We start from the raw sequence: 15,821 nt of genomic DNA, 5'->3' as shown, positions 1-15,821 counted from the left end.
CGGTACCGTCATGTTACCTTGTGTCAGCTCCAAAAACTCAACTTCTTTCTTTCCCCGAATATCCTCAGGAAAGTACCTCCTCAGGAATTCTTGCCTGAATACAGCCCAAGTAATCGCTACACCTGCAGATTCAAGTTCATCTCTACTAGCCATCCACCAATCATCAACTTCTTCAGACAGCATGTGAGTCCCATACCTCACCTTCAGGTTTTCAGCACAATCGATCACTCTGAAGATCCTTTCAATTTCCTTCAGCCACCTCTGAGCGCCTTTGGGACCGTGCATGCCTTTGAATAACGGAGGATTGTTCCTCTGAAAACTGTTCAGCTGCCTGTCAGCACCGATACCGGCTCCATTGGCATTCCCTCCCAACACACCAGCAATCATGCCCAGAGCCTCAGCGATCGCGTCGTCATTTCTTCCTCCTCTTCCGGCCATTGTTCTGCTAAATATCAAACAATATTCATTAGAACAAGAAGTATCAACAGTGTCAACCTTACACTAGTCGTATACGAAGGATTAACCGACTCTAAGACTCTGACTCATACGACCGACTATGCTCTGATACCACTATTGTAACACCCTTCTAAACCCCGCGGAAAATTTTACAAAAATCAGAGTAAAACATGAAAAAGGGCATTACAACTCCAATAAAATAAATAAACATTCATGTCATGCCATATAAGGAACGATAGACCAAAATTATTCAGGTAGCATGTTAACACAGTGGAATATTCTTAACAACTGAATAATCAAACAACCGGAGTCGGAGACTCATAATTCAACCATAAACCATAAACAAAACAGAAGTTTTTCAGCCAATTCTAAAATAACGTTCCCGGTGTTACACGACCAGAGCATGACACAGACCCAACTGACTCTAACGAACTACTTGACGAGCTAATCCTCACCAAGTACACAAGCTACTCCTAAATCTGAAAAATAACAACAGTAAGGGTGAGTTTCATTCGCATTAACAAATGTTATAGGAATATAAACAATACAACTTCATCCATACATTATTCACCCAAATCAATTATATTCAGATAGCATAGCAACATTTATCAAATATAGTCATTCATACCAAAATACACACAAATTGCAACATTGGACAACTTCCATTCATGTTACAATTATACACAACAACCTAATGCAATGCAACTAATGCATGTGGTACCAATCATGGGATAACCCATCTCACCGATCCACCACCATAAAGATTCGGCTACTTCTCTCACCAATTCCACACAATGGGAATTAGCTACCGCTGTCCCACCACCATAAGGGATACAGCCCACAACATGATTATGAAATGCATGCATCAACCACGACATGCTCATCATTAACATCCACCGACAATTCATAATCATTCATGTCACAACATACAAACATAATAATATCACAACCCTTGATGTTCACCACAACATAATACATTTAACACCACAAATATATTATCATCTCATCAATCGAAATAGCTAGAAACACCGCATGGCATGTTCGTACCATTACTCAAACTATCACCAAACACAATCCACAAAACCAACAAAATGATTTTTAAATTATAATCCCCTAATATACATCATAAAATAGGGAATTAATTCATCTACCAGGTACTCGAAACAGCGTACAAAAAGGATTAACGGTTTAAAAGTTACGGATATTTAAAATAAGTATTTTTCCAAAAAGCTTCAGTGGTAACCGGTTACCTAAATGATGTAACCGGTTACATCACTGACAGTAACTTTTATTTTTCAATTTCTCCCAGTGGTAACCGGTTACCTAAATGATGTAACCGGTTACATCATCGCAAAATGCAGTTCTTCGCCTGTTTGAGACCATGTAATCGGTTACTTCCCTCATGTAACCGGTTACATTACTGATATAGCAGAAAAATCACTTTTCTGCAGCACTGTTTTCATCCCAAGTGCGAACCCAATCATCTCAACACGTCCAAAATCTCATCACAGCACGAAAATGCACATTTATACATACTTCTAACAGGTATTAACACCAGTAATCAACATCAAACATCATTCACAACAACTCAATTGCATCATACATCATAATTTGAACCTAAAGTTCTACAAACCCCAAAACCCCAAACACCGACATATAATCCAATTCGGAATCCTAACATACGAATTCAATCGAATCATTCATAATACCCATAATATAGGTTAATGAGAAAAATCCCCCCTTACCTCGATGTCGGATTCTTGGATGCTCTTTCTCTTCGCACTTGCTCTTCTCCCAATTTCACGTTCAATCTTCTCTTCTCCCTTTTGGTTCTCTTTTCACAATATCTTCCTCCTTTCTATTTTAAGAAAATATAACTTTATTTTAGAAAAAGGCTTTGCAACTGATACACCCCCAATTGCTACTTGCAACACTGACCCATTAGCCTTATTTCATCCATATTTCTCAAATAATCCAATTAATTCTAATATTTAATAAAAAAATTAATTAAATTAAATAAAGAATTTTATGGGGTGTTACATCACATCTCTCACAAAAACATGCTTCTTAAAAACTTTATAACAAGGCAGTGGAAATTTAAATCATATCATCTCAACTGAAACATCTTATACTTCATCAAAACAACTAATTTAATTCAACATAGGCAAATGAATAAACATTTCTCAGATCAAAATATCTAATAACCTAAACCCGTCCCGATGTTAAACTATCAAAACGACACTATGGAAAACAAAAACTCATAACAATTAACATAGATAAGCAGGCTTCTACATCAATCCTTTGAACAAGCACAACAAAACAATAAATATAGAGAAGTATGCATCATTATCACAACAAGCATCATAACCAAACAAAAGGGGAGGTGAGAAATACGTTCATAATATTAATGGTGTATGTGAATAGTCAAGATAATTTAACAACAACATTTACAATTGAGGAATATAGTTTGTATGTTAATTTTGAGCTTATATAATATCATCTTGATATAAGAGCCTGACAGTTTCCATTGTGTGGTAAGTTCTCTCATTCATTCATAAGATGTTAAGTATTGAATGATTGTGTATCACTCGTGTATCTTTTGGTGCATTGAGTTTAGTGCGTTTCCTGTTTATCAAGCTATTATTCATGATCGAAACTTTTAAGCAATATCAAATATTTTTCATAATTGAGGAATTTCTTAATCAAGTATTGCTCTGTATTTGAAGGCTTAGGTGAAAAGTTATCAATATCAGTAACTAGGATTAAGACTGTGAGACATCACTGCGGTGATTGAGGGAGAGAGGGTTTCTTATATCTAGGAAGTTCCTAGGTAGAAGTTGCACATGGTAGAGATTAAGTGATAGGTTCTAAACTGGAGGTTGTTTAGCTTCAAATCATTACTACTGATATTGGATTTTCTTCCTAGCTTGGTAACCCCTAGAGTAGGCGTTGTTGTACACCGAATTGGTTTAACAACTTTGTGTGTTCATTTTTGTTTCAGCACCTTTAAATTGTATTTACCTTGTCATTGCGTGTTGTTCAGAGATTAGTGCCTTGACATCTCTTAGGACATCTGAGATCTGAATACTAGAATTTAAATTGGTATCAGAGCAAGCATCCTGCTCAGACTCTGGGTGAGATTCAGGGAAGATACTTAGCATGATAGTTCTAGCTTAGTGATGGCTTTTGAACTCTTTGTTTTGTTTATCACTCATGTTTTTTTTATCTATCTTTTTACCTGCATCTTCAGGATGATTGTAGCCATCTACCATAATATCCCATAGGTCAGGATCTTGTCCTAGAAAGAAACTTTCCAGTCTATCTTTCCAATACTCAAAATTTTCTCCATCAAACACATGAGGTCTTGTATAACAATTGTTGTTTAATTCATTTGCCATAATGTTTTCCTTTTGGATCTTTTTCTGACACGGTTAAGTGTTTGCACCTAGAACCAAGTGCTCTGATGCCAATTGAAGGGTACGAAAACACTTAGAAAGGGGGGGGGTTGAATAAGTGGTTTATTTTTGCAATATAAAAATGACACAATACTTTTATCCTGGTTCGTTATAACTCAACTACTCCAGTCCACCCGTCAAGGTGATTTCGCCTCTCTTCGTCGAGGACTTAATCCACTAATCAAAATTGATTACAACAATCCACAAAGGAAACTGCCAAAGTCTTCTTGAGATTCTTAACCACACCTTGGTTACTCAAGGAATAAAAACTTTAACTTCTTGAGAATCTTAACCACAACTTGGTTACTCAAGAAACAATTACAAACGGATTCTCTAACAAGTGATCTTAAATGCTTCTTAATCTAAGTTGTATCATAACTGTGATTTTTCACTAAGTTTAGTATTATGAAGATGGACTTAGACTGATACTATGAACAATAATATTTTCTTTCAGTATAAGTGTTCAAGTATGAAAGATTTTCCTTGAGCGTGTTGTCATACCCCAAAATTTGCCCTCCTCTTTTCATTTTCAATAATCCAAGGTTCAAGGGCTTTCTCAAGTCACTCTGCATTATCATAAATTAGGGTTTGTTCTTCAGCAAAATAATTTGGATCTCCAAGGCCTCAAATGGATCTCAATGTGTCACATATGTACCAAAACACTTTCATATCTAAAAAATTGAGAGATATATGCTTGGTACAAATTGGTCGATTTTTGGAGAAATAAATGAAACCCTAATTGTTGGATTTTGAACTTTGAGTTTTTGGGCCTATAAGATTGAACTTCTCACATGAATACAAGGTCATGAGAGGCCCATTTATCAATTCTTATTTATTTTATGGTTTATTTAATTTATCTTTAAATTTATTCATTTAAATTTAAAATAAATCAAATTAAATCATGATTAAATATTAAAAGATAATATATTTGATTTTTACAAACCATAATCAATTTCAAGATCAATCCAAGGGCATCCAAATGTGGAAAATATGCATAAAATAGCATGGGGTTTAAACTTAGAAAGATTTGATTAAAAAAAGATCTTTTTCAATTTTCATGTTAATGGATGATGGATTTTTTTTTAAAAGCTTCCAACCCTAATTTGACTCATATATATACTAAGAGGAGGCTGCAAGAGAGGGGAGATTTTCAGCCTCCAAGAATGAAACTCGGACTCAGAAAAGTCAAGAAAAACATGGAAATCGGTTTCACTATTACCGGGCAATTCACTTAGCTTTGATGATTCAAACGCGTTCCAGGAGTATCCTTGAATCGATTCCAATGGCTAGCAAGGTTTGAGACACTCAGAATCGTCTCCTCTGAATCACGTTTTATCACTTTTTATTTTAACCTGGTTTTCTCGCATTTGTCCGTTGTTGATACGTTTTGATTGCGCATATATGCTTGTGATGATGTTTAGAGCAATTCTGGGTGTTTAATTTGGTGATTACTCGCGTATATAACCATTCTCCATGTTAGGGTTTGCAAGTTCTTGAAAGGGGATTTTCTGGTTTAGTTCGAATTAGGCTTTATTTCAGGTGCTATCACGTTCGTATGATCAAGACAAATCTGATTATGGTTTTAATTTTAAGTTTCGCGCATGTATGAGTGGTTTAGCGAAAGGCAGGTGTAATAGGTATGCATCTTTTATGACTGATATAAAATAAGCGCTGTAAAAGCATTTTTACAGGTCTTATTGGAGAAGATGATGTGCTGGCGAGACGCTATTGGAGGGTTTAAATGATGGCGCGCATTTTCCCAGCAACGACAATGGATCCTCAATATTACCAAGTGAGCGCGTTTGTATATCACTATGTAAGCCTGGTTGAGTTGGCAAAGCTGGAGCGCGAGGTGAAGGTCCTTGGATCGATCCCTGGTGGCCACTATAATTTTTACCAAATAATCTACTCACGAATCTGGTACACGTGCTTCATGATAACCCATCATGCGCCCTCGGTTCTCCACCATCAGATCACGCCATTATCCTGATCCAACGCACACAAAGATGCAAGTCTACCATGGACCTCACAGGGGGCGCCGCACATGATTTCATACCAGGTTTCTTTTATTTTTTCTATATATATTATTTTTATGTTATAATTGTTTAATTACACATGTATATATTATAATCTTAAAATTAAGTTAATGATATAATTAAGATTAATATAATCATATTAAGATTAGGCTTAGGATTTATGCGCCCGAGTATTTCGATTACTCGATTTAATTAATTTTAATTAACTATAAAAATCACAAAAAACCTATAAAGGTATAAGCATTAGCGTTCGCTCAATCCCATTGACCCTTGGCCAAATATTAGGATTCAAATTATTATTCGTTTCGACTAAATTTATTGGTCGCGATGATTAATAATCGATTAATTTAATTAATCAAATCCTATATAATTCAAATAAACTTATTTTGCTAAATGGTTTTAACCAAATCTATTGGTTACGATGATTAGCATTCCTTTATCAACTCGTTATTATTTGTAATCGAATCTATCGATTATGAGGGATAATGATAAAATCAACAATTAAATAGTTAAAACACATCAATTTGCTAACGGTGATAATCGAATCAATCGATTAGAATAATTAGCAATGCTTTTATTAATCTGTTAATTATGGTGATCAAACCTATTGATCATCGCGATTAATAGTACAAATTAAAATCAGGGTTGTACGCCCAAAACCACATCTAAAACACTAAACCACGATACTACGGATTTACATCCTTTCAAATACTGCGATGTTCACAACTGCGATAAGGTAATTCAAAATACCTTCGAACATTTGCATTTCAAAACAACTTCAAATACAATCAAATTCAATTCTAAGGCGTACAACCCTGTGCCCGAACTACGTAGACTCTGATCCTCCATAAGGAGGTACGTAGGCACTTGGCAACAAGGCGAGTCCCCCTCTTCCAAACTCTAATCATGTTCATATAATTAGCCTTTTAACCCTATTAACTGTCTGTCACTTTTCTTTATGTCTAGCCATAAACCTTCATCTTTGAATACTAGCCTTTAGGAAAGGGTTGAGGGTGCCTAACACCTTCCCTCGACCTGAATATAGTATCTTACCTTGATCTCTCAACTACGTAAGGTTTCCTATTCGCCTTGGTAGAATAGGTGGCGACTCTCTAAATATTAATTTTTAGGGCAGGTTGCTACACGTGTTTTTAAGTATCTTGCGTGTATTATCTATATCATGTATGAGCTTTCTATCTTGTATATTTTTCTTTTTCAAATAATCTTCTATTTATAGCGTTTTGAAGATTTCGTCTAATGCTAGATAATAGGCTAGCTTAGCCTTTCATGTTTGCGTGTTATCTTGGATAAACTTACTTTCCACGCTTCTTGAGACTTGTTACTAAATCTGCTTTTAGCCGTTAATAATCATTATGTCTCCAACGATAATCTTTCTTCTGTCAAATTATTTTATCTTGTATTTCTTCAAGAAAACTTCTTTCTGACTTTGTAGAAATAACGTCTATCATAATTATGCTTCAGCGGTTGGTGCTTTAAGAAGTTTCTTCATTAGAACTTCCTTTAGACTTCAGCGTGACTTTTCTTTATATTGCTCATTTCAGTATTGTATGTAGTCCAAGTTCTGATGGTACTTGTTTAGCTTGAACTTCAGCATACGTTAGAACTTCTTCTGAAATAAGAGATATATAATTAGAGTATCATATTTACTTATACAAAATTTATTTAATTGTTATCATCAAAACACTAAGATAAGATCAAAATTAAACTATATTCTAACATAAAATTCCACTGTGTTGGACGTGAGATTTGTTATTTGGTGAACCGTTCCTAATAAAGCATGACAAATGACTTATAATTGGTTTTATTTTATTTTAAATTGTGGCACCCTTGTTTCATGTTACTCTGATTATTTTATTAATTGCCGCGGGAGTTTATAAGGGTGTTACAATATGCCCTTATCAAGACAATCAATTTAATCATGACCTTTATATGAAGAATACTAATAGTCTTCAATAAGGAACCATTGGATAAAAAGAAAATTGTAGTGTTTCCAATCCCATGGTCTTGATTGATTCAACCATATGATACTAACCATAATGTATAGTATCGTTATTAAGCCACATCACCCTTAACCACTTCACTATTACATGTCTTGTGCTTGAGGGCTATAGACGACTATATTCCTCTCAAACTACTTCGTTCTTAGAAATATCGTGGTTAGGGTTGTGAACCATCATAAATATTGTATCCAAGAGCCCACACATTGCAAATGATCTTAGTCCATTATGCTACGATCATGTGAGGCACATGAAAGGTCTTAAATGAGATACATCCAGTTGATCAAGTGTTCGTCACATGGACAAGATACACACATCATGAGACTTCCTCTAAATGAGATTACCTTCCAATAGGGCTGGACAAAAAAAGGAAACCGACCATCAACCAATCCATGTGGCCCGTTAGCTACCGATTCAGATATGTGAGGTTATCGAATTGTCAGATTGAGAAGAAAAGGGTTCACATGGTTTAAAACGGTCGATTTAGGTTTGAGTTTTTGGACCCGTAGTTTGAGCTGAATTGAGTTTTTGGGCTCGAATCCAACCTTATCCGACCATTGTCCAACCCTACCTTCCAAGATCTCTGATGGAGCAAAGTCATCGTAAATATGAGAACAAAGCCTTAACACACATCATATTTTATCAAGTCTAAAAGACTATGAGGCATGTTATAGTTACACTAAATTTGACACCAGTGTAGTTACAGCGTATCCTACCATAAGAGTGGTGTGTTAAAATATATACAATCACGTATTTCAAGATGTAATTAAAATATTAAAAAAATTAAAATAAAGTCTTTTATACCGTGTGGTATTAAATTCTGTGTCAAAATAACATTTCACAAAGACTATATATACCAATCTCTAGAGTTAGATTAGAAAACACATTCACAAATCACTATGCCACTTTTGTTGGAATAAATTCAAAATTATGTATGCCATAGAACAAATTATATAGTTGAAATTATTTCACATTTATCTTTCATATGTTTCACTTATATCTTTCACATATTTTTTACCTATCATTTTCTAAGTCTTAATATACTTATAGGTAAATATGAGAACAAAGCCTTAACACACATCATATTTTATCAAGTCTAAAAGACTATGAGGCATGTTATAGTTACACTAAATTTGACACTAATGTAGTTATAGCGTATCCTACCATAAGAGTGGCGTGTTAAAATATATACAATCACGTATTTCAAGATGTAATTAAAATATTAAAAAATTTAAAATAAAGTCTTTTATACCGTGTGGTATTAAATTCTGTGTCAAAACTAGTACTTTATCCCATGCGATGCACGTGTTTAGGCGGAATTTTGATCTAAAGTTGGCGCCTAAACATGTATTCTGTTTTAATATATTAAAGATAGACGACTATATTCCTCTCAAACTACTTCGTTCTTAGAAATATCTTGGTTAGGGTTGTGAACCATCATAAATATTGTATCCAAGAGCCCACACATTGCAAATGATCTTAGTCCATTATGCTACGATCATGTGAGGCACATGAAAGGTCTTAAATGAGATACATCCAGTTGATCAAGTGTTCGTCACATGGACAAGATACACACATCATGAGACTTCCTCTAAATGAGATTACCTTCCAATAGGGCTGGACAAAAAAAGGAAACCGACCATCAACCAATCCATGTGGCCCGTTAGCTACCGATTCAGATATGTGAGGTTATCGAATTGTCAGATTGAGAAGAAAAGGGTTCACATGGTTTAAAACGGTCGATTTAGGTTTGAGTTTTTGGACCCGTAGTTTGAGCTGAATTGAGTTTTTGGGCTCGAATCCAACCTTATCCGACCATTGTCCAACCCTACCTTCCAAGATCTCTGATGGAGCAAAGTCATCGTAAATATGAGAACAAAGCCTTAACACACATCATATTTTATCAAGTCTAAAAGACTATGAGGCATGTTATAGTTACACTAAATTTGACACCAGTGTAGTTACAGCGTATCCTACCATAAGAGTGGTGTGTTAAAATATATACAATCACGTATTTCAAGATGTAATTAAAATATTAAAAAAATTAAAATAAAGTCTTTTATACCGTGTGGTATTAAATTCTGTGTCAAAATAACATTTCACAAAGACTATATATACCAATCTCTAGAGTTAGATTAGAAAACACATTCACAAATCACTATGCCACTTTTGTTGGAATAAATTCAAAATTATGTATGCCATAGAACAAATTATATAGTTGAAATTATTTCACATTTATCTTTCATATGTTTCACTTATATCTTTCACATATTTTTTACCTATCATTTTCTAAGTCTTAATATACTTATAGGTAAATATGAGAACAAAGCCTTAACACACATCATATTTTATCAAGTCTAAAAGACTATGAGGCATGTTATAGTTACACTAAATTTGACACTAATGTAGTTATAGCGTATCCTACCATAAGAGTGGCGTGTTAAAATATATACAATCACGTATTTCAAGATGTAATTAAAATATTAAAAAATTTAAAATAAAGTCTTTTATACCGTGTGGTATTAAATTCTGTGTCAAAACTAGTACTTTATCCCATGCGATGCACGTGTTTAGGCGGAATTTTGATCTAAAGTTGGCGCCTAAACATGTATTCTGTTTTAATATATTAAAGATAACATTTCACAAAGACTATATATACCAATCTCTAGAGTTAGATTAGAAAACACATTCACAAATCACTATGCCACTTTTGTTGGAATAAATTCAAAATTATGTATGCCATAGAACAAATTATATAGTTGAAATTATTTCACATTTATCTTTCATATAGTGTTTCACTTATATCTTTCACATATTTTTTACCTATCATTTTCTAAGTCTTAATATACTTATAGGTAAATATTGAGATGACATAACTTTTTCCTCATGCACTCGAGGCCATTGTTAATCACTAATATCTATACAGTCAACAATTCCTTTTATCTTTTCCTTTTCAAAGCAAGCTAGCAACGAAAAGCAAAGTATCATGCCCCAAGCTGGCACTCTATAATCAAATGAATAGTACAAAAATCAATAACGACAAAAAACAAACTCCGAAAACCACGTAACTAACCCAACCCTGAAAATCACACGTGTCACCATCCTACATCAACCCCATCCCCAACCCTTCAATAACATCGCCATCATGTCCACACAAGCGTTTTCCCATCCACACACGATCTCGACAAAACCGTTTTGACAGTGTCGATACTGATACATTATTTTATGGAATATTATTTAAGTTAAAGAATAAATTATAATTTATTTTTATCTTGACGAACTTAATTTAATTAAGATTAGTTTAGCGGTGATTGACCTGAATTTGATAAGAAGAATCACAGTTTTATTTTCACAATTACGATCCGACTGAAATCATTTGATATTAGAACTAATCCGCCGCAATCGGAAATGACTGAATATCACTTGATGCCAGAAGTAACCTTGGTTGTTGTCCATGCACTTTCATTGCGTCCCTTCACCTTCACACGCACATCTCGCACGTGCACTTTTCCTTTTTTCTCGCCTCTTATCTCTCTCATCTCACACACTACTTCTCTCTCTCCTCTCTCCTCTCTCCTCTCTTTCTCTCTCTAAAATCAAATCATAACATTCCATTTCTAAAAACTCACTCAAATTTCAAAACCCTATAACTCCGCCAATGGGAGCAGTCACGTCGTCGATGGCGGCGAAGTTCGCCTTCTTCCCGCCGAATCCGCCGTCGTACGGCATCGGAGTCGACGAAGCTACCGGAAAAAACAAGATCACCGGAGTTTCAACTCGAGAAAACGTCGACGTTTTGAAGCTTTGTACCAAAAGAGCGAACAACATCGTTGCTTTGTATATAAAGAACACTTCAGCTTCTCTTACGGTGCTGTATTCTCATGGAAACGCCGCTGATCTGGGTCAGATGTACGAGTTGTTCAGTGAACTCAGTATTCACCTCCGAGTCAACCTCTTGTGGTGTGTTACCTTACTACCACGTGCCTGTCACGTGGCTTCCTTTTGTGTAATCTTGCTATTATTGTTAATTTTGTTTGAATTTATGCTCTATGTTTTTAAAGTAATAAAATTTTAATTTTTTTTTGGGAAAAACTAAATTTTTAAATTTGAAGTTGAACCAAAATTGTTGCTTTCTTTTTTTGGCTTATTATAATAATTGTATATTATTTTTATTGTTATAATTAGGTAATTTCTGATTTTTTTTTAATTGATTTTTTTTTTTTTTTGTAGTTATGACTATTCTGGGTATGGTCAATCTTCTGGGAAGGTAAGCAAGATCGCTTTGTTATTTGTGTTTGGTTGTAAAGTGTGATTTTGATTTGGCTTCAATTGGAAAATGTTGCAATATTTGATAGTGATTCTATATATAATGCGCCTTTTGCATGTTTGTTAAATAGTTAACTTTTTGAATTTTGTGATTTGATAGGACACATTTTGTTTACTATATACAAAGTGTAGATAGATCTCAAATTAATGGTGTAGATTATTTGAAGATGAATTAGTGAAATTGTAATTTGAGCAGATTGATTTTAAATCAGTGATCGAGATCAAGTAATATGTGTATTTAAATCGAACACATCATAATTTAAAAAATTGCATAAATTTAAGGTAATCAGAAGTGTCGTGTCTGGCTCGGACACGCATTTTTTTAGAGGTGCCGTTGTTAATTTGGCAATGTGGGGAATCTGGATCTTACATTTCACTGTTTTGTTATGAACATCTTAAAGGAAGTAATGTTCCGGTTTTTGACAAGATATTTTTTTAGGAGGACAAGGTAGTTATGAATGTACAACTCTAATTCTTTTTGTTTGATGGTGGAAAATGGACTTAGGTGGGTTGAGCATGTTGAGAGAAGATCTGTAGATTCTGTAGTAAGGAGAATAAATCAGATGGTGAGGAGTTAGACAACTAGAGGTAGAGGAAGACCTAGAAAAACTATAACAGAAGTTATTAAAAAAAATCTTGAGATTAACAATTTGGATATAAGTATGGTTTTAGATAGAACACTATGGTGGAAGTTGATCCATGTGGCCGATCCCATTTAGTGGGATAAGGCTTGGTTGATGTTTTTGTTGTTTCATTTTTATGGATATTTTATTATTTTTATTTAGAGAAAATCAAATGTTAACCTTATAGAAATATTTACTCTCATTTTACATGTACCAAATAAAATTTGTGATCCAAAAGCACTGTCTAGATCATGTTTAAGTTGATAACAATGTGCAATTTTTTGGACAGCCTAGTGAACAGAACACTTATGCAGATATAGAAGCTGCTTATAAATGTTTGGTAGAAATGTATGGGGCCAAAGAAGAAGATATTATTCTGTATGGACAATCTGTTGGTAGTGGTCCTACTACAGATTTAGCTTCCCGTTTGCCCAATCTCCGAGCTGTCATTCTCCATAGTCCCATCCTATCTGGTCTTCGAGTCATGTATCCTGTGAAGCGGACGTACTGGTTCGACATTTATAAGGTTTTATCTCTATTAGTTCTTTATTGGTGAATTTTGATGTTCAATTCGGATCTATGTTTTTCTGATGTCATATTACATTGTTTTAATGATTTTTGCTTGCTTTCTTTGCAGAACATCGATAAAATTCCTTTGGTCAATTGTCCAGTTTTAGTAATTCACGTGAGTATATTAATTTCTAACAAGTATTTATTTCTCTATATATAGCTGTAATCATCATATTTGAGAATCAATGAAACAGAATATTCTATATTCAGAATTCTGTTATGAATTATCTTCAAGTCTTACATAATTTGATATGTTGTAATATTTGGAGTCGTTTTGATTACAAAATCTTCCTCTCAGTCGTTGAGAAATTCCGATAGAAACCCAAAATACTGAAAATACAGAAATTCCAAGGTTAGTGTAAAAAGCAAGAAATATTACAGAAGATAATCCCCTATAATCCCATTGATAAGCTCCTCCAATTTGAAGATGATTCTCTCACTCTGCCCGTCTTTCTCTCTTCCATCCTCTTATACTATATAAGATCACCCAATTTGCTCACTCTTCACACATAAAGTGGCCTGTTTAACCAAATAGGTAATAGTCGATTTCATATTCTCATTTGGGTTCCTAACAAAATCTTGATTATTATTGTGGATTCCATTAAGCTTTCTGTATGTATTTTTCAAACACTGTGTCAAGTTTTCCTAAGTGTTCTGACAAGAAAGTTGAATTAGAAGCACCTTTTTTATTGAAGAAATCTGACCAAGTACTGTATGCCATTGTTTTGGGTCAAATTAGGAGGCTTACTAGTTTTGATTGATCACTCACTTTCACTCACCTTGAGAGAAGGGACTGCATGTGCTAGCTCATTTCATGCTTGGAGACGGTGCTGGTTGTATTAGGCAGAGGTGAAGTTAGTCTCTGTTCTTTCCTCTGTTTCTTCTTCATTAAAATTGAACACTAGAAGATTAACACTCTTAACTTTCGTTAGCCTCTCCTTCTTCCCTCCTCTGTCCATTTCTCTAGCAGAGTTTGCTCTCTCCTCCACTTGCCGGATGTGCAGGCTGTTACATTACATTCCCAAACCTACCCCGCCCCCCTATTTACCCCTACCCGCTCCATGCTTCTCTTGCATGTCGTGCTGAAATGCACCTAGTGATAGGTTATGTTGGGTGACTAACATGCACACATCTTATGCTTGCAACAATATGTTTTCATTTCTTACTTCATTACATCACTGATGATTCGGTCATTCACTTAAACTATATGATTGCATTAAACTAATAGAATAATGCAATTAATTGTTTTGTTTACAATGTCTATTTTGCAAGATTGATCTTTGTATTGGTTTTTATATTTTAGGGAACAGCTGATGATGTAGTAGATTGCTCCCATGGGAAGCAACTTTGGGAACATTGTAAAGAAAAGTATGAACCGTTATGGGTTAAAGGAGGAAATCATTGTGACCTAGAACTTTACCCTCAATATATAAAGCACCTAAAGAAATTTATCGCAGCCATTGAGAAGTCCTCACGTCATAGAACTGAACCCGGACCAGCTCCCGACCAACTAGACATACCTCGGGACAGCAAAGATTTCAGAGAGAAACCTAGACCTAGCATGGATCTAAGGGAGATCTCTAGACGAAGTATTGAATTCAAAGACAAGTCTAGAATAAGCACAGACCTTAAAGAAAAATCAAGATCTGGAGTGGATAAAAGAGATAAATCCAGAAAAAGTGTAGATCGCAGCGACAAAGTAAATAATGGAGTAGCAGAGATTCCCGAGAAAGCTAGAAATAGCATTGACCGGTAAGTTACAAAACTGCATCAGAATGTTCTAATGTTATTTATACTTGTTTTGTTTCTGACTGTTTTTATGGATCGCGGCTGCAGTTTTGGGGGGATGGTGAGATCAGTTGGATTATGCAATATTGATTGTTTCAGACCCTCGGCAACTCACGCATAAAGACGATACGCTTACACGCCGAGGTTGTATTCTTCTAATTGATTATTTGATTGGTTTATGGGATGTATGGTTTATAGGAAACTGCTCCACTGTGTGATTTATTTTCTATAATTTATAGATATAGATGAAAAAGTAATTTAACCAGGCCACTAAATTTTCTTCAAATATCATAATCTAACTTCTCTGTTTTTAGTATATGACTGCATAGACCAAGGTAGTAGTGACTAGTGAGTTCTATTGTTTGGGTTGGTGTTGCTTGTCATACAAACAACACTTATACAAAATGTCACCATTTATGAAGTGTTAGATTTACTTCTACTTCTGTGCAGTGTTACTTTTAAAAAAGAATCTGTACGAACACTTGATGAGTTCAGGTGATTTAGAATGCTGTTTTATCCTTTTGCTTCTATCAAGCAACGTTCCTATGA

General features: G+C 34.6%; 1 protein-coding gene across 1 annotated transcript; it reads left to right on the top strand.

Annotated features, from left to right (window-relative positions):
* Positions 1–11,480: 11,480 nt before the first annotated feature.
* LOC131608923 (uncharacterized) lies at positions 11,481–15,821 on the top strand. The gene is made up of 6 exons (XM_058880516.1): positions 11,481–11,925; positions 12,196–12,232; positions 13,204–13,440; positions 13,552–13,599; positions 14,788–15,236; positions 15,321–15,821. The coding sequence occupies exons 1-6, from the start codon at positions 11,624–11,626 to the stop codon at positions 15,391–15,393; spliced, it is 1,146 nt and encodes a 381-aa protein (XP_058736499.1). The 5' UTR covers positions 11,481–11,623; the 3' UTR covers positions 15,394–15,821.

This window comes from Vicia villosa, linkage group LG6 (assembly GCF_029867415.1).
Source record: "Vicia villosa cultivar HV-30 ecotype Madison, WI linkage group LG6, Vvil1.0, whole genome shotgun sequence".
Taxonomy (NCBI): Eukaryota; Viridiplantae; Streptophyta; class Magnoliopsida; order Fabales; family Fabaceae; genus Vicia; species Vicia villosa.
This window is presented reverse-complemented; position numbering and strand designations above follow the sequence as displayed.